This window comes from Amphimedon queenslandica, unplaced genomic scaffold, assembly GCF_000090795.2.
Source record: "Amphimedon queenslandica unplaced genomic scaffold, v1.1 AMPQUscaffold_13507, whole genome shotgun sequence".
In the NCBI taxonomy this organism is placed as follows: Eukaryota; Metazoa; Porifera; class Demospongiae; order Haplosclerida; family Niphatidae; genus Amphimedon; species Amphimedon queenslandica.
The window spans coordinates 363,423-385,004 of NW_003546257.1; the positions used below are offsets into that span (position 1 = coordinate 363,423).

The 21,582-nt window shown below is 36.1% G+C and overlaps 7 protein-coding genes across 8 annotated transcripts in view; 4 read left to right on the forward strand and 3 right to left on the reverse strand.

Moving 5' to 3' along the window:
* Positions 1 to 30: 30 nt before the first annotated feature.
* Positions 31 to 2,853, reverse strand: LOC100640274 (pre-mRNA-splicing regulator female-lethal(2)D-like). The gene is made up of 12 exons (XM_003383735.3): positions 2,514 to 2,853; positions 2,262 to 2,320; positions 2,147 to 2,201; positions 2,039 to 2,083; positions 1,875 to 1,974; positions 1,752 to 1,831; positions 1,581 to 1,658; positions 672 to 773; positions 435 to 500; positions 314 to 384; positions 192 to 254; positions 31 to 143 (listed from the first exon to the last, which is right to left on the reverse strand). The coding sequence occupies exons 1-12, from the start codon at positions 2,826 to 2,828 to the stop codon at positions 83 to 85; spliced, it is 1,095 nt and encodes a 364-aa protein (XP_003383783.1). The 5' UTR covers positions 2,829 to 2,853; the 3' UTR covers positions 31 to 82.
* On the forward strand, positions 780 to 1,599 carry LOC109593734 (DNA excision repair protein ERCC-1-like). Its single transcript, XM_020008747.1, has one exon. The coding sequence runs from the start codon at positions 830 to 832 to the stop codon at positions 1,448 to 1,450; it is 621 nt and encodes a 206-aa protein (XP_019864306.1). The 5' UTR covers positions 780 to 829; the 3' UTR covers positions 1,451 to 1,599.
* Positions 2,854 to 2,929: 76 nt separating the features above from the next.
* On the forward strand, positions 2,930 to 8,510 carry LOC100640400 (vacuolar protein sorting-associated protein 35-like). The gene is made up of 17 exons (XM_020008740.1): positions 2,930 to 3,045; positions 3,183 to 3,284; positions 3,371 to 3,467; positions 3,541 to 3,664; positions 3,833 to 4,009; positions 4,277 to 4,619; positions 5,055 to 5,213; positions 5,379 to 5,527; positions 5,579 to 5,786; positions 5,878 to 5,943; positions 6,104 to 6,193; positions 6,250 to 6,372; positions 6,561 to 6,728; positions 6,809 to 6,930; positions 7,208 to 7,328; positions 7,908 to 8,051; positions 8,199 to 8,510. Exons 1-17 carry the CDS (start codon positions 3,043 to 3,045, stop codon positions 8,349 to 8,351), a joined length of 2,349 nt encoding a protein of 782 aa, XP_019864299.1. The 5' UTR covers positions 2,930 to 3,042; the 3' UTR covers positions 8,352 to 8,510.
* A 16-nt stretch (positions 8,511 to 8,526) lies between these two features.
* Positions 8,527 to 11,383, reverse strand: LOC105316586 (E3 ubiquitin-protein ligase RNF14-like). Its single transcript, XM_011411596.2, has 8 exons — positions 11,211 to 11,383; positions 10,536 to 11,126; positions 10,268 to 10,380; positions 10,001 to 10,196; positions 9,763 to 9,852; positions 9,537 to 9,682; positions 9,206 to 9,383; positions 8,527 to 8,861 (listed from the first exon to the last, which is right to left on the reverse strand). The coding sequence occupies exons 1-8, from the start codon at positions 11,334 to 11,336 to the stop codon at positions 8,658 to 8,660; spliced, it is 1,644 nt and encodes a 547-aa protein (XP_011409898.1). The 5' UTR covers positions 11,337 to 11,383; the 3' UTR covers positions 8,527 to 8,657.
* Positions 11,384 to 11,394: 11 nt separating this feature from the next.
* LOC100638455 (acidic repeat-containing protein-like) lies at positions 11,395 to 15,202 on the forward strand. 2 transcript variants are annotated; one of them, XM_020008743.1, is made up of 11 exons: positions 11,395 to 11,505; positions 11,601 to 12,462; positions 12,600 to 12,669; positions 12,783 to 12,937; positions 13,172 to 13,350; positions 13,972 to 14,042; positions 14,117 to 14,175; positions 14,296 to 14,395; positions 14,553 to 14,660; positions 14,889 to 14,948; positions 15,009 to 15,202. In XM_020008743.1, the coding sequence occupies exons 1-11, from the start codon at positions 11,410 to 11,412 to the stop codon at positions 15,028 to 15,030; spliced, it is 1,782 nt and encodes a 593-aa protein (XP_019864302.1). In that variant the 5' UTR covers positions 11,395 to 11,409; the 3' UTR covers positions 15,031 to 15,202. The 2 variants fall into 2 exon arrangements, with proteins under 2 accessions (XP_019864302.1, XP_019864303.1); XM_020008744.1 differs by having other exon boundaries at positions 14,120 to 14,175.
* A 546-nt stretch (positions 15,203 to 15,748) lies between these two features.
* LOC100638582 (spermatogenesis-associated protein 20) lies at positions 15,749 to 20,178 on the reverse strand. The gene is made up of 13 exons (XM_003383806.3): positions 19,993 to 20,178; positions 19,665 to 19,884; positions 19,403 to 19,546; positions 18,995 to 19,193; positions 18,664 to 18,794; positions 18,107 to 18,211; positions 17,985 to 18,059; positions 17,558 to 17,770; positions 17,297 to 17,489; positions 16,994 to 17,147; positions 16,576 to 16,811; positions 16,228 to 16,427; positions 15,749 to 16,113 (listed from the first exon to the last, which is right to left on the reverse strand). Exons 1-13 carry the CDS (start codon positions 20,145 to 20,147, stop codon positions 15,853 to 15,855), a joined length of 2,286 nt encoding a protein of 761 aa, XP_003383854.2. The 5' UTR covers positions 20,148 to 20,178; the 3' UTR covers positions 15,749 to 15,852.
* Positions 20,179 to 20,190: 12 nt separating this feature from the next.
* LOC100638711 (N-acetyl-beta-glucosaminyl-glycoprotein 4-beta-N-acetylgalactosaminyltransferase 1-like) overlaps positions 20,191 to 21,582 on the forward strand; it is a 3,691-nt gene continuing 2,299 nt past the window's right edge. The window contains exons 1-8 of the mRNA XM_020008696.1: positions 20,191 to 20,272; positions 20,330 to 20,443; positions 20,496 to 20,530; positions 20,674 to 20,787; positions 20,844 to 20,937; positions 20,994 to 21,118; positions 21,167 to 21,207; positions 21,256 to 21,331. Coding sequence (XP_019864255.1) covers positions 20,191 to 20,272; positions 20,330 to 20,443; positions 20,496 to 20,530; positions 20,674 to 20,787; positions 20,844 to 20,937; positions 20,994 to 21,118; positions 21,167 to 21,207; positions 21,256 to 21,331 — 681 coding nt within the window. The remainder of the gene's footprint in view (positions 20,273 to 20,329; positions 20,444 to 20,495; positions 20,531 to 20,673; positions 20,788 to 20,843; positions 20,938 to 20,993; positions 21,119 to 21,166; positions 21,208 to 21,255; positions 21,332 to 21,582) is intronic.

The following is a 21,582-nucleotide window of genomic DNA, read 5'->3' on the forward strand; positions in this document are numbered from 1 at the left end:
CCTTGCTTTCACTTGCATAATTTTTCAGTATTTTCATTATTTTTAATTTTTTTTGTCAATTATGGTGTAATGGAAAAGAAAGTCAAACTGGTAATTCTTGATTTGTAGGTATCTCCAATTGAATTTCAGTTTGTGATGTGCATCTAATAAAAATAATAATAAAAATAAAATAATAAACAACAATAACTTACTTTCCTAATTTCATTAGTGGAGATATTAAAATTGAATTCTTTCCTGCTTCACACATCATTTTCCTATTAAGAAATATTAATAAAATATTTATTGTTATACTTTTAGCCACACCCATTCTTACTGAATGGCTGATTTAAGTTTATTAATGTCATTGAGTAGCTCTTGCTCGTTCTTTCTCTGTAGCTCCAACTCCTGCTGGTCAGTATAATCAAGGAAAAGATTAAAAGTCATAGCTGTCTAACCTTTTCCATGACTTTATTGTGAATTGCTCTAGCAAAGACGCTTCTCTTCATTTGTGCCAACCAATTCTAATAATTGAAAATTAATTTGAGGTCTGTATACATGTACATGTAGTTATGTGTTATTGTGTACTAGGTATAATATAAAGAACATGTACATGCAAAAATACATGTACATGTAATTCAGCCTGGCCTGTTGACTTAATTATTAAATTCTCATTATATATAATTATTACTGACTTCACTAGCTTTTGTTTCCAGTTGGCGGCGTATTTCATCCATTTTCCTCTCAAACTTGTTTCTTTCTTCTTGCAGGCTTTCCTCAAGCTCCAGCTCTTCTCTCTGGATCACAAGAAAGAGAGAGACAGCAATTAAAATAATAATAATAATTAAAAATAATGGCAGCTAGCTCATCAAGTATCTCTTCAACTTCAGCTCATGCGCTCATTATTAATCCAAAACAAGTTAATAATCCACTTATGAAGCACATTCATCGCATCCCGTGGCAGCAAGGCGATATTGTGCCGGACTTTGTCATGGGTCGTACAGTATGCGGCTTATTTTTAAGCATTCGCTACCACTCCCTCCATCCACAGTACATTTATGAGAGACTGGATAAACTAGGATCATTATATGAAGTACGTGTACTTCTCCTATTGGTGGACACACAGCAGTACAATGGGATATTAAAGGAGCTATCAAAACTGGCGCTAACTGCCGGCTGTACTCTGATATTGTGCTGGAGTAACGAAGAAGCTGCAAAGTATCTGGAAAGTTATAAAATATTTGAAACAAAACCGGCCGACCCTATCATGGAAAATAACTCGTGTGCCGCCACTGAGTGTTTGTCAGCGATAAAGAAAGTGAACAAAACTGACGCTGCTAGTTTGATGGCTTTGTATGGCTCACTGGATTCTATTATCAGAGCTTCTAAAGAAGACATCACACTCTGCCCTGGACTAGGACCACACAAAGCTGAACAGTTACACCAATTATTTCATGAGCCATTCCTTAAATAATTTATTTAAGTAGCATGGTCTACTACATGTCTACATGCATCTCTTATGACTAATAACTATTATTTTGATTTTCTTAATAATACATGTGCATGTGCATTTACAAGTATTATCTATTATTTTACTAACATACCTCATGCATCTCATCCAAATAATCTAAATTCATCTGTAGCTGCTCTATCTTGACTTGTTTCAGAGGGTAATCTTTCTCCTGTCAGTATTAATAATAATTATTATAGCTTTTTCCAGTGCATGCATTGCATGATTCTGTTATTAATACATACAGTATACATGTGATTCTTACTTTGTAATTTAATAGAGTATGGAGCTGTTTGCTAGACTTTGTTAGCATGACCTCTTCTTCATGTAACTCCAATCTCATTTCTATCACGACAAATGCACTAAGTACAAAATTATAGTCTCTCACTTGCTAGTGTTGACTCCATTTCTGATTTCAGACTCTCTAGATCTTCTATGGAATCCTTCAATTCTGTTGCTCCTTTTTGCTTCACTTTACTGATTACTCCCTGAATGTTCCAAGAGCAGGCTCTTAATGGTTGTGCATGGTACAAGACATTGAAAGTGCCATACCTTGAACTTGTGATACTTATCCAGCGAATGACTAACTTTCTCGTGCTGAAAGAAATAAATAATTATACATAATAATTTTGAGTTATCAAAATAAATGATTTGTCTCACCGTAGTCTCATCAGTAGATTGTATTGCCATTACAAGCTGGAGGTTCTTCTCTTGGCTGCAATAACATTTACACATGTAATTTACAAAGTTGTGTCAATCGATGATCATCACTTACAGTTGAGCTAAATGAGAACGATATTTCTCTAAGGTTTCTTTCTTGCGAACAATCATTGCCTGTAAAGAATAGTGAAAAAGTATAAAAATGTAGCACAACTTGATGTGTTAACAGTAAATGGTCACTTTGGGATAAGCATTAATGTATCTAGTATACCACTGCTTTAAATGCATAGAGTATAATAGTATATATAATATTAGTGGTGTCTGCTGTGATGAAGCACACGTGAAGATTTGTTGTTTAAAGAATTACTTTGAATAGTTGTTGTGTAGGTGATTCAGCCACTGGAGTCGGTCTGTGTACTAGTCTATTTGATCCTAGCACTGTATGGTGATGATGATGGTGGTGGTGGTGGTGAGTATCTGCTCCTGCAACATTTTGCTGTAATGCTGCAGGCTGCTGACTGTTGCCCATAAGTTGCTGAGCTTGTTGAGAGGAGGTTTTACGAGCTATGCTCAAAGTAGAGAGGTGATGAAGAGTGCTGTTAAACTCCAAGCTACTGGTTCTCTTCCTTTCCCACTGAACATAATCAGCATGTACATATGGATTAGGAACATAGAAGGCCATGATGATACTTGTAACTTGTTAGTCGTAGCCTGGCAACGGGTCGTTTAGCCACTCCTTCTACCCCGCCCTCCTGTTGCTAAGCGACTTTTAGCCACACCCCTTCGGTGCACGTGACTCTCTTTAGCTCACAAGCAGAGGTTTAGTCTTGTGTGCAATATTTTGCGCTAAGAGTTAAGAGTTCATTTATTAGAAGAACAAGAGTCAGTAGAGAGACATGGTAACTTTAATCATTCAATTGCATTGCATTTTGTTGCCCTTTCAAGATTTGATATCTTGTCACACCCTCTTTTCAGTCACCATGACCACACCCTCTCCTTTATATATACTTCTCTCTCTTTTATTCTCTTATTCTAGTCAAAAGGTCAGTCACTAGGTGTCCCTGATGATCAGGACAAGTTGCTCGGTGAAGCTCTCAAGCAAGTCGATAAAAGTTCGTTTGAAATGAAGACTTGCCTTGTAAGTTGGGCCCTGCCTTGAAAGAGGCTGTGTTGCTGTGTTAGTAATACTTAGTATGTCCATGTTCTTCTTTTCTTTCTAATTAGGATAACGACAAGTTGATGGATGCACTTAAACATGCTTCATCAATGCTCAGTGAACTGAGAACATCACTGTTGTCACCAAAGAGCTATTATGAATTATGTGAGTTCAGTTATTATTATTATTATTATTATTATTATTATTATTATTGTGAAATTTTATTTCATGGGTGTAGATATGGCAATATCGGACCAGTTGCGGCATCTAGAACAATTCCTATTCGACGAGTTTGAGAAAGGAAAGAAAATGTCAGATCTTTACGAGCTGGTTCAATATGCTGGGAACATAGTCCCTAGGCTGTAAGATATGCCCGTGTGTGTACATGTATTGTTGCATGATTTGCAGCAACAAATCAAAATGTTATTCTTTGTCAGTTTTGTTTGTCATTGCTGTTTTATGAACACATGCTCCTTTTTAGAATAGATCATGTAACTTCCCCTTCTCTCTCTCTCTCTCTTTATAAACAGATATCTATTAGTAACAGTAGGTACGGTTTACGTCAAAGCTAAGGAAGGTTCCAGGAAGGACATACTCCGTGATTTGGTTGAGATGTGTCGCGGGGTACAGCACCCATTGAGAGGATTGTTCCTGAGGAATTACCTGCTACAATGTACTCGTAACCTCCTCCCAGATTCTTCTAATGAGTAAGCACATACAAACTATGATGTTCATCGTATATGTACATGTACATGTACATTGTATATGTGCATGTACATACATGCATATGTACTTTTAGATGTACTCACTTACACATTGTTCAATGCATCAGAAAAATCACATTTTGCATGTACTGTACATGTACACTGTAAATAATCTACTAGGGATACGTAATAGGTGTACATGTACATGTACATTATTGATCATATTTTATGTGCTTGTTCTCTCCCTCTGTCTCCTCTCCTTTATTAAAGTGAGCTTGATGGTACAGTCCATGACTCCATTCAGTTCATACAGCACAACTTCTCTGAGATGAACAAGCTTTGGGTCCGAATGCAGCATCAGGGCCACACGAAGGAGAAGGACCGGAGAGAGAAGGAGAGGCTGGAGCTCCGTATCCTTGTCGGGACCAATCTCGTCCGTCTCTCCCAGCTAGAGGCAGTCGACAAGTCCTTGTATTTGAAATCGGTCCTTCCTAACATATTGGAGCAGGTGGTGAAGTGTCGGGACGCCATAGCCCAAGAGTATCTAATGGAGTGTATTATTCAAGTGTTTCCTGACGAGTTCCACCTGGAGTCACTCAATCCTTACTTAAAGGTTGTTAATTAATTAAATATTAATATTAATTATGATATTGGTCTACCGTATACTGGGAAATTTTCGAGTAGCCAAATTTTCGCAAATTTCGTATTTTTTGCTCTGTCGCGAAAATTAAAATCGTGAAATTCTAAATTTCCATTGCCACGTGGTGGAGTTTACAGGCTATTTGCGAAAATATTATTTCGTGAAATCTTACAAATGCAAAATTCGCGAAAATTTAGCGACGCGAAAATATCCCAGTATACGGTATTTTCACACTGTGTGTGTGTGTATCTGTAATCTATGCATTTACAATGTGTATGTTAGTGATTAGAATTATTTTTCGTTTCTGTTAATTCCTGATGCACATGCACATACATACATGTACATGTACTTGTACATTACAACATTAACTGCATGTACATGTATTATTATTATTAATATACCTTTTAGACTTGTGCTGATCTCCAAGAGTTTGTTAATGTTAAAGGTATCATTATTACACTGATTGATCGTTTGGCTGCTTTTGCTCATCGCTCTGACATTTCTGCCATACCCGAAGACATCAAACTGTTTGACATCTTCCAACAAGAAATTGCCATCGTTATACAAGTAAGTGAATTAATGTGCCCAGTATTAATTTTGTATCAACTTTTGAGGTGATTTGAATCAAAATTTGATTGATTTGCTTCAAAATTTTGGACAAATAGTCATGTGTATTATATAATACTACTTTATTTTCAATGTCCATGCATTATATTATAATTCTATTTTTAGAGTCGACCAAATATGGAAACAGAGGACATAGTTGCCCTTTATGTGTCCCTGGTTAATCTTGCCATCAAGTGTTATGCTGACCAGTTGAATTACGTCGATGATGCTTTAAAATCGACCCAAGAAATCTTGACAAAGAAAGACATGAGCAAGTAATGCCACACTGCATTTGTGTGCAAGCTTTAATTATCCGCTTTATGCAGAGTTGGTAGCAACACTTCGACTGGTCGTGAGTTGCAGCAGCTGCTTAAGGTTCCCATTGACGGCTATGATGCCGTCCTGACTGTCCTTAAGCTAGAGAACTACTCCTCCATTTTGAAACACTTTGATTATGATGGTCGCAAGTCGCTAGCCGTCTACCTTTTACAAGCGATCCTAGACAAGAACGAAGCCATCACGTCTTGGACCCAAGTAACCTTTTTTCACTTTATTCTATTACCAATCCATCTCTATACATGAAAGTACATGTACATGTATTTTTAAATTATCCTTTAATTATTAGGTTGAGACACTTTTTGATCTGATATCTCCACTTCTATACGATGAAGCAGACCAACCTACTGATGAGGTAAGTGAGCCCTCAGTTATAAGAAATGAACTGCATGTACATGTACACTCTACATGTCTATGTTCAAGTTAAAATGCCATTTTTAATTTTAATATTATTAGTACTGATTTTTTCTAAGTATTATTTTGCTTTCTCTCTCTCTCTCTCTCTCTCTCTTTAGCCTGATCCGGAAGACTTTTCAGAGGAGCAAGGTATGGTAGCTCGACTTATTCACCTTTTCAAAGCTCAAGCACCCGACCAGCAATATCAGGCAAGCTCCCTCTCCCTCTTTCAGCTTCTTTTATTATAATGATTTAATTTTTTTAGATTATCAATAATTCGAAGAAGGTGTTTGTTAAAGGCGGAGACTCTAGAGTGGTCCATACTCTCATACCAGTAGTGTTCTCTAGCTACCGTCTAGTCGTCGCTTACAGATCAATACAGGAAACTGTGAGCTACCAAAAATAATGTTTGGTTGAATAATAATTATTATTATTGTTCACTCAGATTGAAGTATTATGCATGGGAATTGAATATATCTTAAAACTAAATGATTAGTATAATGCATCCATGTACTGTACATGTACGTCTATATCGTAGATGTAATTCAATATTTTGATTCTTTTATATTTTTATAGGACAGTAAATGGTTTCAAAAGTGTGAGAGGATATTTCAACTGAGTCTACAGACAATATCTGAGCTCTGCAAGCTAGCGCCTGAGCCGTCGCTGAGACTTTACTTACAAGGAGCTCTGACTGCTGATGGAGTTGGCAATGAAACCATTGCTTATGAGTTCTTGACACAGGTGCATATGGGAAACTTTATGAAAGTTTTTTAATGATTTATGTTGCTATGGTTTGTTATTATTATTATTTTTATTTTTAGGCAATCACACTATATGAGGAAGATATATCAGATTCTCGTGAGCAAGTTGTCTGTTTAACTTTAATAGTTGGCACATTTGAAAGCATGGCATCACTAGAAGAAGAGAATCATGAGGCAGTCAGGTAATATCATGTATCCATTATAGGAAGAGAACTCTAGTACATGCATGAAACACAACTCTACATGTTAATGTACATGTACATGTACGTGTATATATTACCTCCTTGAAGGTAGATTTATACTGCACATGAATTTGCTTTAAAATGGCTGCCATTTTAGACATCAACTTGAAGTCCTACATTATTAAGGCTATTCCTTGTAACAAAGCAGGTGTTTGCAGGCACTTTACTGTACTTGCTAAAATTTAGATGCATTTATGATCGCTCCTTTTTTTCATAGAACTAAATGTGCTGTGGCCTCATCGCGTTTACTTAAAAAGCCGGACCAGTGTCGATGTGTAGCAGCATGTGCTCATCTCTTCTGGTCAGCTAAAGTCTCTGATGGGAACGAACCAACTGAAGTGAGTTACACTGTACATGCATTTATGATAAGAGGAAGAGAAGGGAGAGGTGGATAGAGACTGGTGCATATGCATGTACATGTTCTTGTGTTGCATAGAGAGTTTGAGCTAATTCTGATCAAATTTGGATTTTTTACGAATTTTAAAAGTTACTCAAAAACTGGGCAGAAGTCCCTGTACTATAGTACAGGGATCTTGGCCAAATTTCACCAAAAATCACTAGGAGAGAAATCTCCATTTTTATAATGTTTCCTGGTACATATACATGTTCTAATGTTGTGTAGAAAGTTTGAGCTGATTCCAATCAAATTTGGATTTTTTACGAATTTTTTAAGTTACTCAAAAACTGGGGAAAAGTCCCTGTACTATAGTACAGGGATTTTGACCAAATTTCGGCAAAAATGAAAAGGAGAGAATTCTCCATTTTTATAATTTTTCCTGATGCATATACATGTACATGTTTTTATGTTGCATAGAAAGTTTGAGCTAATTTCAATCAAATTTGAATTTTTTAGGAATTTTTGAAGTTGCCATCTACATGTACATTGTATACTAATTGTGCATCTCACTCTCTTCTAGTGTCATGACAGTAAACGTGTAATGGAGTGTCTAAAGAAGAGTGGCCGTATAGCCAACCAGTGCATGGACAGCGTGGTCCAAACTCAATTACTAGTCGAACTACTCAACGTCTACATTTTATTCCTAGAGAAAGGAAACAATGAAGTTAGTACATCAATGTTCACATTGGTCTCCTAAGAATATTTATACATGTATTTCTAGACTATACTGTATTTTATTTTTTAATTATTTCTAGATCATACCATTATGCTGTGCATGTATTTCTATGTATCTATCTGGTTATATTTGTAGATATCGCAGCAATTCTTAAACCAATTGATTGAAAAGATCAAGGGAAACATTGAGGGCTTAGATAAAAACGAAGAGACGGAGCAAGTCATCCAACATTTTGAGAATACTCTTACTCACCACAGACAAAGCAAACAGCAGTCTGAAGCTGATTGACCATAACTAGATAATATAATTATACTATTACTATTGAACAGCTAGTCTTTGTCTCTTTCTCTTTGTTTGTGCGTGTGTATTTTACAATTATTATTATTATTAATTATTTTGTTGCTGATTTTGTGTGTTTTCTATACCTGATATTAAAATAAATAATAATAATTAATGATACTTGTATAATTGCTTAGTAAGTTGCTGTTTGCAGAAAAAAACAAGAAAAAAATTAGTGAAAAATCAACATAATGGATCTAGCTTTGGTATAAAAAATTTAAAATGTAAATAAGTTATAGACTGTTTTATAAAAATTTAATCTTCAGTTGACTCTTCATTTTCTTCGTTGCGGTCTTTGCGGAAATTATCCAAGTCTTCCCTGAAAGTGGTAAATTCTTTACAGCCATACTCACTGCTGAAATGATAGCGCCCGTAGCATGGCTCGCGACACTGGAGACAAAACGGCATTTGACAGCGTCTACACTTGACCCAGTTATTCCTTCCTAGCTTCTGTTGAATCTGTAGCAACAGGACATAATATGGCTACAGTCAAACCTGTCTATTCCGGACACCTTAGGACCCAATAATACCCTAGCTCCTGATTATGAACCTGTCCTTTTTATTTCAGAGGTTCATTAATACACATTACTATTGTATTGGGACTGATACTACTTATCCTGGTTATATAGGTGTCCTTATTTTAGAGTGTCCACAATAGCAGTTTTGACTGTATTATTATAAAAAGTTGGTTGCTAATGTATGTGGATAACATGTGGATAACATGTGGATAACATGTGCATAACACATGCACCCAAGCTACAAGTCATCAGTGTTATGTACTAATTTTATATTATGAAACTAACCAGTCCACAGCGTGGGCAAGCTGACTCCAACAGGTTTTCTAGAACAGTTACTTTCACTATCTGATGGACATCGTTAGTGGCATCGGTTGCTTCTTTGTCTTCTTGTTCAGGCTGTGGAGGAAGGTAGTCTTCGTCACGAAATAAATTGCAGGTGCTTTGTAATTCAAAGTGGCTATACCTTTCAATGTAGAGAGCAAAAGATGCAACAAAAATGAGCAAGTTTAAAAATAAAGACAAGAAAGATATTTTTGGAAAAAATACTACACAAGGCACATGTAACTAAAATTAAATAGACGTATTTTTATTATCTCAGTTATACTTTTAATCTTACCCAGATATCTTCTGCATGCAGATCCAACAGAAGCCAGAGCCACACTTCCAACATGACATTTTGTTGCAGCCACCAATTTTCTGTATCAGTGTCAAACAGGTGGGACACTCACGTACATTACGATGAGACTTCATCCAAATAATGGACTGAGAGAGAGAGAGAGGGGGGGAGGGAGGAGTGAGAATAGCATGTGACAAACTATAGAGTACAGATATAGAAAACTAACTTTGAGTTCCTCTAGCCTCCTCTCCTCATCTCTTGCTTTTGGCTTTCTTTTAACTTCCATTTCTGTATCTTCAACTTCGACTGCTTTTGACTGAACAAGTAATGATGTGAATAAAAATGAGATTACACGTATATAAAATTATAATAGTAATGTACCTATACATGCATCATTATTATTATTATTATTATTATTATTATTATTATTATTATTATTATCATTATCATTATTATATCATTACTTTCTCAATGAAGGCACATTCCTCAATCCCATGCCAGGTCTGTCTACAACGTTTACAAAAAGGGAAGCTACACTGAGGGCAGAGTGCAAGGTCTGATTGTGGGTCGGAGATGATACGGGATCCACAAGCACTCCTCGGACAAAAGACCATCCCAGGTATTGAGTCTAGAGATACCTGCTCTCTCAATTCGAGATACCTACAAAAATAAACATGAATGAGTATATAATTAAATATGACAGTTTCTCTTTACAATAATACTGAGCCAACCTTTTAAATTTATCAGGAGTGAGTAGTGATTGAACAAGTGTATCTGAAAGTGCTTTACTGCAATCTGTACTTAAACAACTGAAGCTTGTAACTCTTCCTTCGGCTAGCAGCATCTACAACACACACACACATGTATTTAAAAACAATAAAACAATACTGATGTGTGCATGCAAAAACCCAATTTAGAATTGGGAAAATTTGTTCCAGGCCCCATGTTTGAGGGCCCCCTTACTTTAAAATTTTATAAATATGTTTTACTAATAATTACCTCGCAGTGTCCACGGACGCAGTTCTCACAAAAAAGAATGCTCTCATCTTTACACTCGTCGCATTTCTCCACAAACTGGTCGCCATATTTCTCTTCGAAGCACACAGCACAGGAATGCTTCTCCGCCAGAAACTGCTTATGATTCTCAAACTTGTCGTACTCTTCGACATCGTTAAACTCTGATATACTCCTTACGAAAAGATGATGACTAGACGTGGGGCGTTCCCCTTGTGTTCCCCTCCCTCCTCCTTCCTCTATTTCAGCTAACAGATCAGTGCTTATGTACGTGACCCAGTTATACACTGTAGGCCAACCTGGCGTGAATAATAGGCGGAGCTTCTCGCTGATGGTCTTCAAGTGTTTCTCGTTGAGCCATCTTGCACTTAAATGAAAGGTGGGTGGGTCAGTCGATGGATAGTTGTCGTGGTAACGGACGTAGAGTGACACAGGAGGGAGGTGTGTCACTAGAGCTGGTTTAGTGCTTGTGGATCTCGTTAAGTGAGGGGGCGGTCGAGGTGTCTCGCTGTCAGTCAGTTTTGGTGTCGCTAGCAATAGTTCTAATGATTCACTTGAGTGAATACTTATATCAATCTAAAAATATCGAGAAATACAAAAATGAAGCTAAATTTGCCATGATTTTGTCTTGTTTTAACTTGCTGGAGCCTTAGTACTCACAAGAAATTCTTTCTCCGGTGCTATGACCTTCATTTCTTCGCCAAAAATGCTCAAAAGTGATTCAAATTCCAAACTCTGCTCTTCTAAATTCTCCCCATTCAAAAGCTCTTGGTCGCAGGCGGCCATTTTGGGAGTTAATCTATGACCACGCCTCTAACCACGCCCTCACATTTACAAAAGTGGGATTGCAAAAGATAAAATGAATAAAGCAGACGAGCTTTGGAGTTTTCTAGCTTATTTGGAAGAGAGGGGCTGGATATCATTTAGAGTTTCTTCCAAGTTTCTTCAAAAGCAGGTTTGCACTAGTGGGGGGGGAGGTGAAAATAAGTGAAATTATAGGGGGGCAGGGGGCAGCCAATATTCAATTTTAATTTTTAAAATAATTTACAGGTTCAAGATTGGCCTAAGGTCCTAAATAAAGAAAACGACCATTTAATTCCTAATGAATCTCCTCTGAATGAGGAAGCCCCTCCTATTAGTAATCCTAATTATGATTATCATTATAATACTGTCTCTTCTACTCCAAATGAACTCAGTGAGTCATCTCCTAATAAACATAATTCTCTTAGTAATAGCACCTTTACTGATGACCAATCCTCTCCATTAATAAATACACCTGCAATGAATCAATCCAATGATGATGATGTACGAATTATTAGTTCTTTTCATCCACTACAATTGAGTTTTTCTCCAATATCAGCATCTTTCCATGATGCATCTACTGCTAATCTTCAATCAGAATCACTTCCTTCTCATAACCAGTCTCTATCCATTGATCAAGGAGACAATCCTTTAGATGATGACTGTTCTTTTATTAAATGTATTGCATTATCTTCTAAGCCAGCAGTCCCTGCTGACTCTAATAATTCTTTTAATGGTCAACAATCATGGGTTTCTCCAATGCCTCAAAAAACTTTGTCGGATAATGAAAGCACATCAAAGCAAGATGTCTCCATTATTCAACTCTCAGCCGGCGAATCTCCTCCATTATTTAATACAGAGTCTAAAAACTCGTCACTTAATTGTCAGTCAAACGCTAGTGTATCTTCGCCATTGAACGAACTATCTTTGAATGATATTACGGTCCCTGCCTCTAATGACTCAATATCATTTGGTGGACAAGTGGAAAATGGAAAAGGGAAAGGAGAAGTGACAGAGCCTCCTGTAGAGGTGGAAGAGGTGACTCGGGTTGAGCAGAAACCCTCAGTCATTGTCTTAGATGATGACAGTGATGATGAACGTTTAGAACAATGTAAGGATGAGAGGAGATGTACATGCATTTACATGTACTTCCAGGATTAATGTTTACTGCATGTTAAGCAAGAGTGAAGAACCTGTTCTCTTTTTTTGTGTTTTGTATGTCAAATGTCAAAATTTAAATCCTTTTAGTTTTTAGTAATTTAAGACTTGAGTCTGCTCGAAAGGAAAGGAAAGCCAAGCGGTTTGTTTCAAGAAAAAGGTACCAACGTCATCTCTCACTCTTCTACCCTCTTTCTCTCTCACCCTCACTCCCTCACTCTCTCTCCCTCTCCTTCTCTCTCTCCCTCTCCTTCTCTCTCTCTCTCTCTCTAGTTTAGCTGCATTTATAGTTAGTGATTCTGAAGAGATTGAGGAAGAAAGAGAGAGCGAAGATGAAAAGGAGCCTCTCCCAGTGTCTCCTCGCATTCTGCCAAAGGCTGCAATTAATACACCCCAAACCACAACCAGTCCAGGCTGCTGTACACCATGTACGTACCTTTTGTCTATAGGAGACAATACTCATTCTGTGAATATTTTTATATTTATACTTTAAATATAATTTTAGATGCTAAATTCAACATTGCATCAATGACAAAAAAATTTTAAATCACGCAATCATTTTTAGATGTAAAAATTTTTAATTTCCAGATTTACAGTAATGTATGTTTGTTAATTCTAAATTGCTTACGATACCTTGTGTATAAATTTTTTTGTTTCTCTAGTGTTTAGATTCCCGTCTCGTAGTCATGTTTCTTCACAAGCAACTCCTTTTATCTGTCGGACACCGACAGTTACCGACACTCTTAGTACCCCATCCTCCTGTTTGAGTGTGAAGAGAAATCGACTTAAAATGGTTGAAGAGCTATTTGAAATGTTTAACAGGACAGTCTTTGATGACAAAGTAACATAGAAGCATGCATTAATAATGTGCTGTGTAACAGTAATGGTGACATGTAATTCAAATAGTAAAAGTCGGTTCAAATTTTGGCCAATGACCATGGGCTGTACAGGATATTTTGTCAAAAATGGCCAAAGAGAGACTTTTTTGTATTTATAATATTTCCTGATACATATACAAATTCTTACGTTGCGTAGAAACTTTGAGCTAATTTTGATCAAAATTGGATTTTTTACGCATTTTTAAAGTTGCTCCAAAATGTGGCCAAAATCCCTGTACTATAGTACAGGGACTTTGACCAAATTTTGTCAAAAATGACTAGGAGAAAATTCTTCATTTTTATAATATTTCTTGATGCATATACATGTTCTTATGTTGCGTAGAAAGTTTGAACTAATTTTGATCAAAATTAGATTTTTTACGAATTTTTAAAGTTGCTCCAAAATTGGGCCAAAATCCCTGTACTATAGTACAGGGACTTTGATCAAATTTTGTCAGAGATGACTAGGAGAGAATTCTCCATTTTCATAATTTTTTTCTGATACATATACACATTTTTATATTGCGTAGAAAGTTTGAGCTGATTCCGATCAAATTATGTTGTTTTTTTTTTCATAATTGCAGCTCCCTCCTGATATGGGGATCACGTGGAACAAGAGAATGAGGACAACTGCTGGGTGGTGTGTTTACACAGGGTAGGTTTTGTGTCATATTTTCTTTTTATTTTCCTCCTCTCTCTCTCTTTCTCCCTCTTTTTTATTATATTTAGTAGTTTATTTAATCGAGAATGCAGAATCGAACTCTCACAGAAAGTTTGTGATACTTATGGTAAATAATCTTCATGGATGATGATGTACATTGATAATAGTAATATCACTCACTGTCATAATATCACTATTTCCATTCTCATTCCCTTTGATTGCATATAAACTATTATTATTATTACAGATCGTATTCGTGACACATTGATACATGAGTTGTGCCATGCAGCAACTTGGATCATCGATGGAAAGAGAAATGAGAAACATGGGAAAGTGTGGCAGAAATGGTAAGAGACACCATATCAGGCTAACAAGATACATATACAGCATAATTACAAGAACAGTTTTGGAATGGGTATCTATTATATGGTTTTACAAAGCTAAGAGCGGACACAGATTCATTTACAATGTTAGATTTAGAGATTCCCCTTTCTACTATTCTAGGGCCCATCTTGCTAATAGTGTGCATCCAGACTTACCGCCAATCACCACTAGGCACAGTTATGAGATCACGTACAAGTATTGGTATCAGTGCAGTAGGTGTGACTACAAGTGAGGGCAGATAATGTAGTGTACAATGTACATGCAACATACAACTTCTATCATAGCATTCCTAAACGATGAGTGAAAAAATTAAAATCTAAGCTAAACCAGCGCAACTGGTAAATGGTAGTATGAATTGTGAATGGTCAAGATTATTTTTATAATTATTATTATTATTGGTGATCCCCAGGACTTAATAATCTTGTTTCAGGCCTGTAGTTTATTTTCTTCATTTAGGTTTGGCCGTCATTCAAAATCTGTCAATTTGAACGTGGCTACCTGCCCTTACTGCTCAAGGTAAAGAAGCTACAGGAATCTTTGAGCTATAAGTATTAAACCTTTTCTTTCTCCTTTTAGTTTACTGGAACTCTATCAATGAAAAAGCTTATGTGCACATGATAATATTTAATCTATAGCACTAAACCTTCTCAATAATATTTCAATTCCTCAATGATTTTACTATTATAGCATTAATACTTATTGTGGATTATTATTACATGTGAATTGCAATGCATATTCACTTAGTTTTATGTACTGTGATTTCCCTTAAACTTGCATGATAGACAAGCAGAAATGTGTTATGAACATGCTCTCTTGTGGTCAGTATTAAGTAGGTACATCCATTTAATTCCTGACCACAACAGAGCATGTGCATAACACATTTCTGCTTGTCTATAAGGAAAATTACAGTATCAATTAGTAGCTACCTATCAGTGACTGACACTAATAACAATGTTTTGTATGCAGAATGCAATGTAACCAGACTCCAAAGTTTATCTCAGTTGCTACGTAAGCTGTGAGCAATGATTCTACTAACTTACAAGCAAGTTCAAGATGCCTTGAGTGAGGCATACATGAGTTGGAAGGCAAATTCACCTGCAGCCTTCACTATAAAGGGAACCAAAATCCCAGTGGAATACTCGAGCTCTGGTGGTAAGGCAGAGTTTAGCATACCAGGAAAAGAATATGCAATGAACAAAGAAGATGTGAGTGAGCTTCATTGCTGGTGGGAAGAGGATCTCACCAAAGGAGAAGGTGCCTTTATTGCTCTACCTAATGACCCAAAGGTTATGGCAGCTATAAGGAAAGAAGATGAATTTTGGTTTACTATATCAGTAGAATAACCAATATATATAACTTTTATGTAGATTAATTGTTACTGCTCTACAATTTAATGTACATGTAAAGTTATAATTATTTTTTAATTGTTCGGCTGAATCATATCTTTAAGGACAGTGCTTGAATTGGTTGGAGCTGCACACTTGTAGTCCTCACAAAGATAAACTGTTGCTTTATCATCAACCATGATCATATCTTTAAGGAGAGGGAGGGACTCCATAAGGAGTGGAGAGGGAGACGAGGGATCGTGAAGGATGAGAGTCTTGTTAGGAATGAAATGTGAATGTATGCAAGATAAGAGAGCTTGTGTGTCATCTCCTGATATTAAACCAACAATGATAACCTAAAAACCAATTTATAATAACAATAATAATAACAATAATATGGGGTAATTCAGCAACAGTAAACTGAAAATAGGCTAAGCAACCCAACTTATACAGTATGTAGATTTGCCTACTTGTTTTGGTTTTTGTAAATAAGATATGAAAGCTCCGATCAATGCAGCCATAGCTGGAGGGTGCTCCATCATGCTTGAATTAAACGTCTTAAAAATGTTCTCAGATTTCGAGCGAAGCTCTGATTTATCAAAAAATGATGACAAACGAAGCAAATTCTCAGCAGAGACTGAATTAGCACTTGGTTCAGCTCCATCTTCACCTAATAAGTATAATAATAATAATAATAATAATAATAATAATAATAATAATAATAATAATAATAATAATAATAATAATTGTTTTCAATCGAAGCTAAAATGCTGAACTATCAAAGTATTCATGTACATTTTTATTTCGTAATTGCATACCATCTTTCATCCTTAGCAGAATGCTATCATCCATTCCACTGGTACTGAAGTAGCCTCCTTTCTCTTCTCCCTCTTCTCCTTTGATGTCCAGGAACAGCCTGTCTTGCTGCTCCTGTAGTTCAAGTGCCCATTTCAACCAGAGAGGATCATGGCTGGCTTCGTAAAGGTCAATGAGACCTCGAATGAGAAATGCATAATCATCAGCGAATCCTTCAACAGTGCTAACACTGAGAACGCTATAAGAACAAATCAAATGTTAACAAAATGAAAGAGTAGGACAGAATGTTCCATGTTTATAATTTTTTTGATACATTTGCATGTTCTTGTATTGTGTAGTAAGTTTGAGCTGATTTTGATCAAAATTGGATTTTTTTATAAACTTTAAAAGTTACTCAAAAATTTGTCCAAAGCTACTTACTCATTCTCATCTCTATAAGCATTTCTTAGTAAGACGGATTTCTCCTTATCGTACAATGAGTCTCTTATGAATGATGCTGCACTCTTGGCTCTCTCAAGATACTCAGATCCACCAAGTACTTGTGACGCACGAGATAAAGCAGATACCATGAGACCTAAAAATAAAAAGAATCATGCAATGGACACTGTGAATCTAATAGGAATGAAATGATCCCAATCATGCTAAAAAGAAGCATTCTTAAATAATTTTTATAATAATTTGGATGGTAAAACAATCAAAATTTTCAAAAAATTTGTGACTTACCGTTCCATGCTGTAAGTATTTTATCGTCTCGATGAGGTTTAGGTCTCTCAGCTCTCATCTTGTATAGCCTATCTTTGGCCTCCATTAGCAAACTCTTCACTTGTTCAACTTCCAATGAAAATTCGCTAGATAATTCTTCAAATGATTTTTTGATTATAAGGACATTTTGATTTATTAGTTCGCCATGTGGATCCTACAAAAAAAAAATTTTTAATAATAAAATTGTTATTATTATTATTACTATTACTATTACTACAATACCTGATTTGGCCGAACATTGCCTCCTTTTTTAACTCCAAAACGACTCGAAAATAAGTCAGCTAGTGTTTTATCAGTGTCGCCCCCTGGGAGGGGGTCTAGTAATATTGACTGTATTTCTTCCCAAGTCCATACACAGAAGGCACCCTCTTTCTTTTCTTTGTCGCCATGGCAACGATAAGAGTCTGCATCTTCTGCGGAATAAAATCCGCCATCCTAATAATAATAATAAGAATAATAATAATAATAATAATACATATTATAATGGACACTTTGGGGCAAGAAAGTTGCTTTGTTATAACAGAGGTGTCCTTTATGTGGAGGTTATTTTATACAGTAAGGAATGTAATTGGTACACTAGGTGCTGTCCGTTAAATGGAGGTGTACGCTATAGAGAGTGTCCATTAAGAGAGGCCCTACTAATCAATACCTTATCACCGAGATCTCTCAATACATACTCTAATATATCAACTGCAGTTTCCTTAAACTTGTCATCTTTTGTAATCTGTAAAGGGGTGTGGTCAAGGAGTATACTCTAATTGCCATGGTTACCTGATATGCACTGAGGTAGGTGACAACAAGTTGGGCTTGATCATATAACATTTTTTCAAAGTGAGGAACATGCCAGTAGGGGTCGGTTGAATAGCGATGGAAACCCTATGGAGACAATCAGTTCACATGTGCATGTACATATATGGTATAAAGACTGATTATCAGGTGCTATACTATAGTACAGTTATTCTTAAAAAATACAATTTTGATCGGAATCAGCTCAAACTTTATACACAACATAAGTACATGTATATGTATCAGAAAAAATTATAAAAATGGTAAATTCTCTCCTATTCAATTTTGGTGAAATTTGGCTCGTGACCCTGTACTATAGTACAGGAACTTTGGCCCGATTCTTGAGTAACTTAAAAAATTCATAAAAAATTCAATTTTGATTTGAATCAGCTTAAACTTGCTACACAATATAAAAAACATGTATATGCATAAAAAAAGATTATAAAAATGGCAAATTCTCTCCTTGCCATTTTTGATGAAATTTGGCCCATGACCCTGTACTATAGCATACAGCCTTATGCAGCTACCCGTCAGATACTCACTTGTCCAATGTGATCATGCATTCCTCCATTGCTCATTGCTTCAAGTGTAAAGAGAACAGATGCTAATGCACCATCACCCATCTCAGAGGAAGGATAGCGTGCATATATCCTTAACAGCAGATCAAGTATCACTGTTATTATAAAAATATGAGAATATCTTATTAAAATGGCATAAATAAATGATGTACTTCTATTAAATGAGGCACTAAAGGAAAAAGAAAAAGGCAGCTATTGTAAACATGCAAAGTAAAAATTATTCTTTATTTGTTTTAATTTGCTCAGTGTTAAGATCCCTCTGTTTGCATGATCACTATTCTCTTTACTGACTCACCAGGTTGAGGGAATTTCATACTCTGACCAAACCCGCCATACTTGCTATCAAACCGGTCCGCTAGCATTTCAGCAGCTTTCTGGATACAAGCTGTACCAGGTAACTGCGGATTGAGTGAAGATGAGCCAGCAACAGCTGCTTGAAGTGCTTTCATTAGTGGGTTCATCTTCTGCTTGATATTATCATGATCTTTAGTCCACTAAAAAGCATACACTGTACATCTATCATATCAAGGATACGCATTCATAAAGCTTAGCCAAAACTTTATGGGCATCTGAATTTGCAAAAAAATTCTAAGATTTTTTAAGCATATAATTTAGCTTTTTGCCACAATTACAAAAGTGTAATCCCCAGGCTATGAATCGGGATGATAAATTACAGGCAGACAATATTTTAATAGTTAGATACCTGCTCATGTACAGCATTTAGTATTGTAAGAAAACTTGGACTCCTAAAAGAGTCCTCGGGAGGAAAATAAGTTCCGCCGAGAAACGGTTTCAACTCTGGCGTCAAAAAGACACTCATGGGCCATCCACCACTACCCTGGGTAGCCTTGAGACAGAAAAAACAAAAAATAAATAATAATTATTAGTAAATGTCACTAGCAAGTAATTCTCAATGGTACTTCACAGTTATTATAAATAATATCCTTATGCAGGACTGTTCGTACCTGTACAAATGTCATATAAACTTTGTCCACATCTGGTCTCTCCTCCCTGTCAACTTTGATACTGACAAAATGATCGTTGAGGACTTTAGCGACAGTATCACTCTCGAAGGACTCTCTCTCCATCACGTGACACCAGTGACATGTGGAATAACCAACCGATAGAAATATCGGCTTGTTCTCATTCCTTGATTTAGTGAATGCTTCTTCACCCCAGGGATACCTGGAAAAACCAACTCGTGCATGTAGATCTAGTACACGCTTATCAAAATAAAACTATGATGCACTTTTGACTTTTATAACTTGCTTTATATAACATTTTATTGCTTACCAATCTACTGGATTAGTGGCATGCTGTAAAAGATATGGCGACTTCTCCCCAGCCAACCTATTTAATAGCCTCTTGCTGCAACTGTTGGTGGACATCAGCTTAAAGCCCGAGCTAAAGGTTCTCGTTATAAACTTCCTCCATAATTCAGAAGACATTAAAAGGTGTGGTCTGGATTGTTTACATAGAGACAATGAAGAAATGGCTAGGATAACGTTTCGTAAGTTGGCACTGGTTTTTGTGTCTTTGATTTCTCTGGCTGCAATTTTCTCGCTGCATACTTGTAAGCTACTTCTTTAATTGTGCCCATTTTATTTTATTTTATCTTATTGTGGATTAGCATTGTGGAGTAGGAGCTCGAGTAGGAGTAATGGTGTCATTTCAAGAGGCACACCCATCAATAGCTTGTCATCATCACTTAGTCCAGTACGAACGAGAAGTGTAAATAAAACAGGTCAGTCAATCAGTTTTACATGTAACGTCCATTCATTTTGTTTCGCTTTAAGGTGTCAGTTTTCATCAACAGAATGAATTGAAACCGGTAAGTTATCCTAAGTCATTTTATACACATATATACCACTTTATGATAAAGAGTGGAGTGAGGAGCCTTTGCATTATTAAATCATAATGATTAGTGGGTTTTGGCAATATTTGTTGCAAAGGTTTCTTAATACATTCATATAGGTTGCCGTACCAATGGGAATGATAAACTATGATGAGTGGACCTGCCCTCCTTTTGTGGGGTACTTTGTTGATGACCTTCGCATGCATCGTTACGACTGGCCTGAGAAACCAACGGTAAGAACTGAGGGACAACTAAAGGATGAGAAAAGCAATTCTTCCATCTTGTGTAGGTTAGAATGAGCTCAAGAGCAGTTCGTGTGATAACTGGGCATATTTATCACTTTGGAGCAAGATTGTATGGTTATCTGCATCCACCAGTAACAGGTAAGCAGCTACATATAGTCAGCAAAAGGAGAAAATGATGCATTTAATGCTTATAGGTTTGTACTGGTTTAGTGTGAACAGTTCTTTATCTGAAGGAGCTTACAGCATTGAATTATGGATCAGTAGAAGCTCAGATCCTACAAAATTAGTCAAGAGATTTAATGTCACTTATGCTATTGAAGTACAAATTGTTATAATTGTTACTTATTGTGATTATTTTTACTTTAAGGAAAAAAATTGTAGCAAGATTACAAATCCAATTTTTATCAAGTATGTCCTTTAGATCTTTGATTATTATTTTTCCTGTTATAATTCTAGATTAGCAAATCAATTTATTTATTATTTTGAATTCCATGTAAAAAGTTTTAAAGCAGTTCTTGATATTGGAGTACAAGTAAGTGAACAATAGCTGCATTACTATGGCCTCATTGCTATATAATTCTATTTCAAGTGGAAAATACCAAACACTAGTTCTTTACAAGTCATTTCATCTTCTTTTTTATCCATGGCATTTAAGCGTAAGAGCTGTAACATGAATGAAAGCTCATTGTAATAATTTTGTTACTTTTCCATTTTTTCTAGCCAATGATACTTCCAGAGCGTTTTATTCCTTTCACAATCTTCCCAGTAATAAAATCCAGCACA

Excerpts from the sequence above, each read along its gene's own strand:
- LOC109593734 (XM_020008747.1), top strand. The coding sequence starts at position 830 with ATGGCAGCTAGCTCATCAAGTATCTCTTCAACTTCAGCTCATGCGCTC.
- LOC100640274 (XM_003383735.3), bottom strand. The coding sequence starts at position 2,828 with ATGGCCTTCTATGTTCCTAATCCATATGTACATGCTGATTATGTTCAG. Across the intron at positions 2,202-2,261 it reads CGTTCTCATTTAGCTCAACT|CCAAGAGAAGAACCTCCAGC; the intron begins GTAAGTGATGAT and ends ATGTTATTGCAG. Across the intron at positions 1,975-2,038 it reads ATAAGTATCACAAGTTCAAG|GGAGTAATCAGTAAAGTGAA; the intron begins GTATGGCACTTT and ends TGGAACATTCAG.
- LOC100640400 (XM_020008740.1), top strand. Across the intron at positions 4,010-4,276 it reads CTCCCAGATTCTTCTAATGA|TGAGCTTGATGGTACAGTCC; the intron begins GTAAGCACATAC and ends CCTTTATTAAAG. Across the intron at positions 6,373-6,560 it reads ACAGATCAATACAGGAAACT|GACAGTAAATGGTTTCAAAA; the intron begins GTGAGCTACCAA and ends ATATTTTTATAG.
- LOC105316586 (XM_011411596.2), bottom strand. The coding sequence starts at position 11,336 with ATGGCCGCCTGCGACCAAGAGCTTTTGAATGGGGAGAATTTAGAAGAG. Across the intron at positions 10,381-10,535 it reads GCGTCCGTGGACACTGCGAG|ATGCTGCTAGCCGAAGGAAG; the intron begins GTAATTATTAGT and ends TGTGTGTTGTAG. Across the intron at positions 9,384-9,536 it reads TGCATGCAGAAGATATCTGG|GTATAGCCACTTTGAATTAC; the intron begins GTAAGATTAAAA and ends CTACATTGAAAG.
- LOC100638455 (XM_020008743.1), top strand. The coding sequence starts at position 11,410 with ATGAATAAAGCAGACGAGCTTTGGAGTTTTCTAGCTTATTTGGAAGAG. Across the intron at positions 11,506-11,600 it reads CCAAGTTTCTTCAAAAGCAG|GTTCAAGATTGGCCTAAGGT; the intron begins GTTTGCACTAGT and ends AATAATTTACAG. Across the intron at positions 14,661-14,888 it reads TGCAGTAGGTGTGACTACAA|GTTTGGCCGTCATTCAAAAT; the intron begins GTGAGGGCAGAT and ends TTCTTCATTTAG.
- LOC100638582 (XM_003383806.3), bottom strand. The coding sequence starts at position 20,147 with ATGTCTTCTGAATTATGGAGGAAGTTTATAACGAGAACCTTTAGCTCG. Across the intron at positions 19,885-19,992 it reads GCCACTAATCCAGTAGATTG|GTATCCCTGGGGTGAAGAAG; the intron begins GTAAGCAATAAA and ends TGGTTTTTCCAG. Across the intron at positions 18,212-18,663 it reads TGCATGATCACATTGGACAA|GGTTTCCATCGCTATTCAAC; the intron begins GTGAGTATCTGA and ends TTGTCTCCATAG.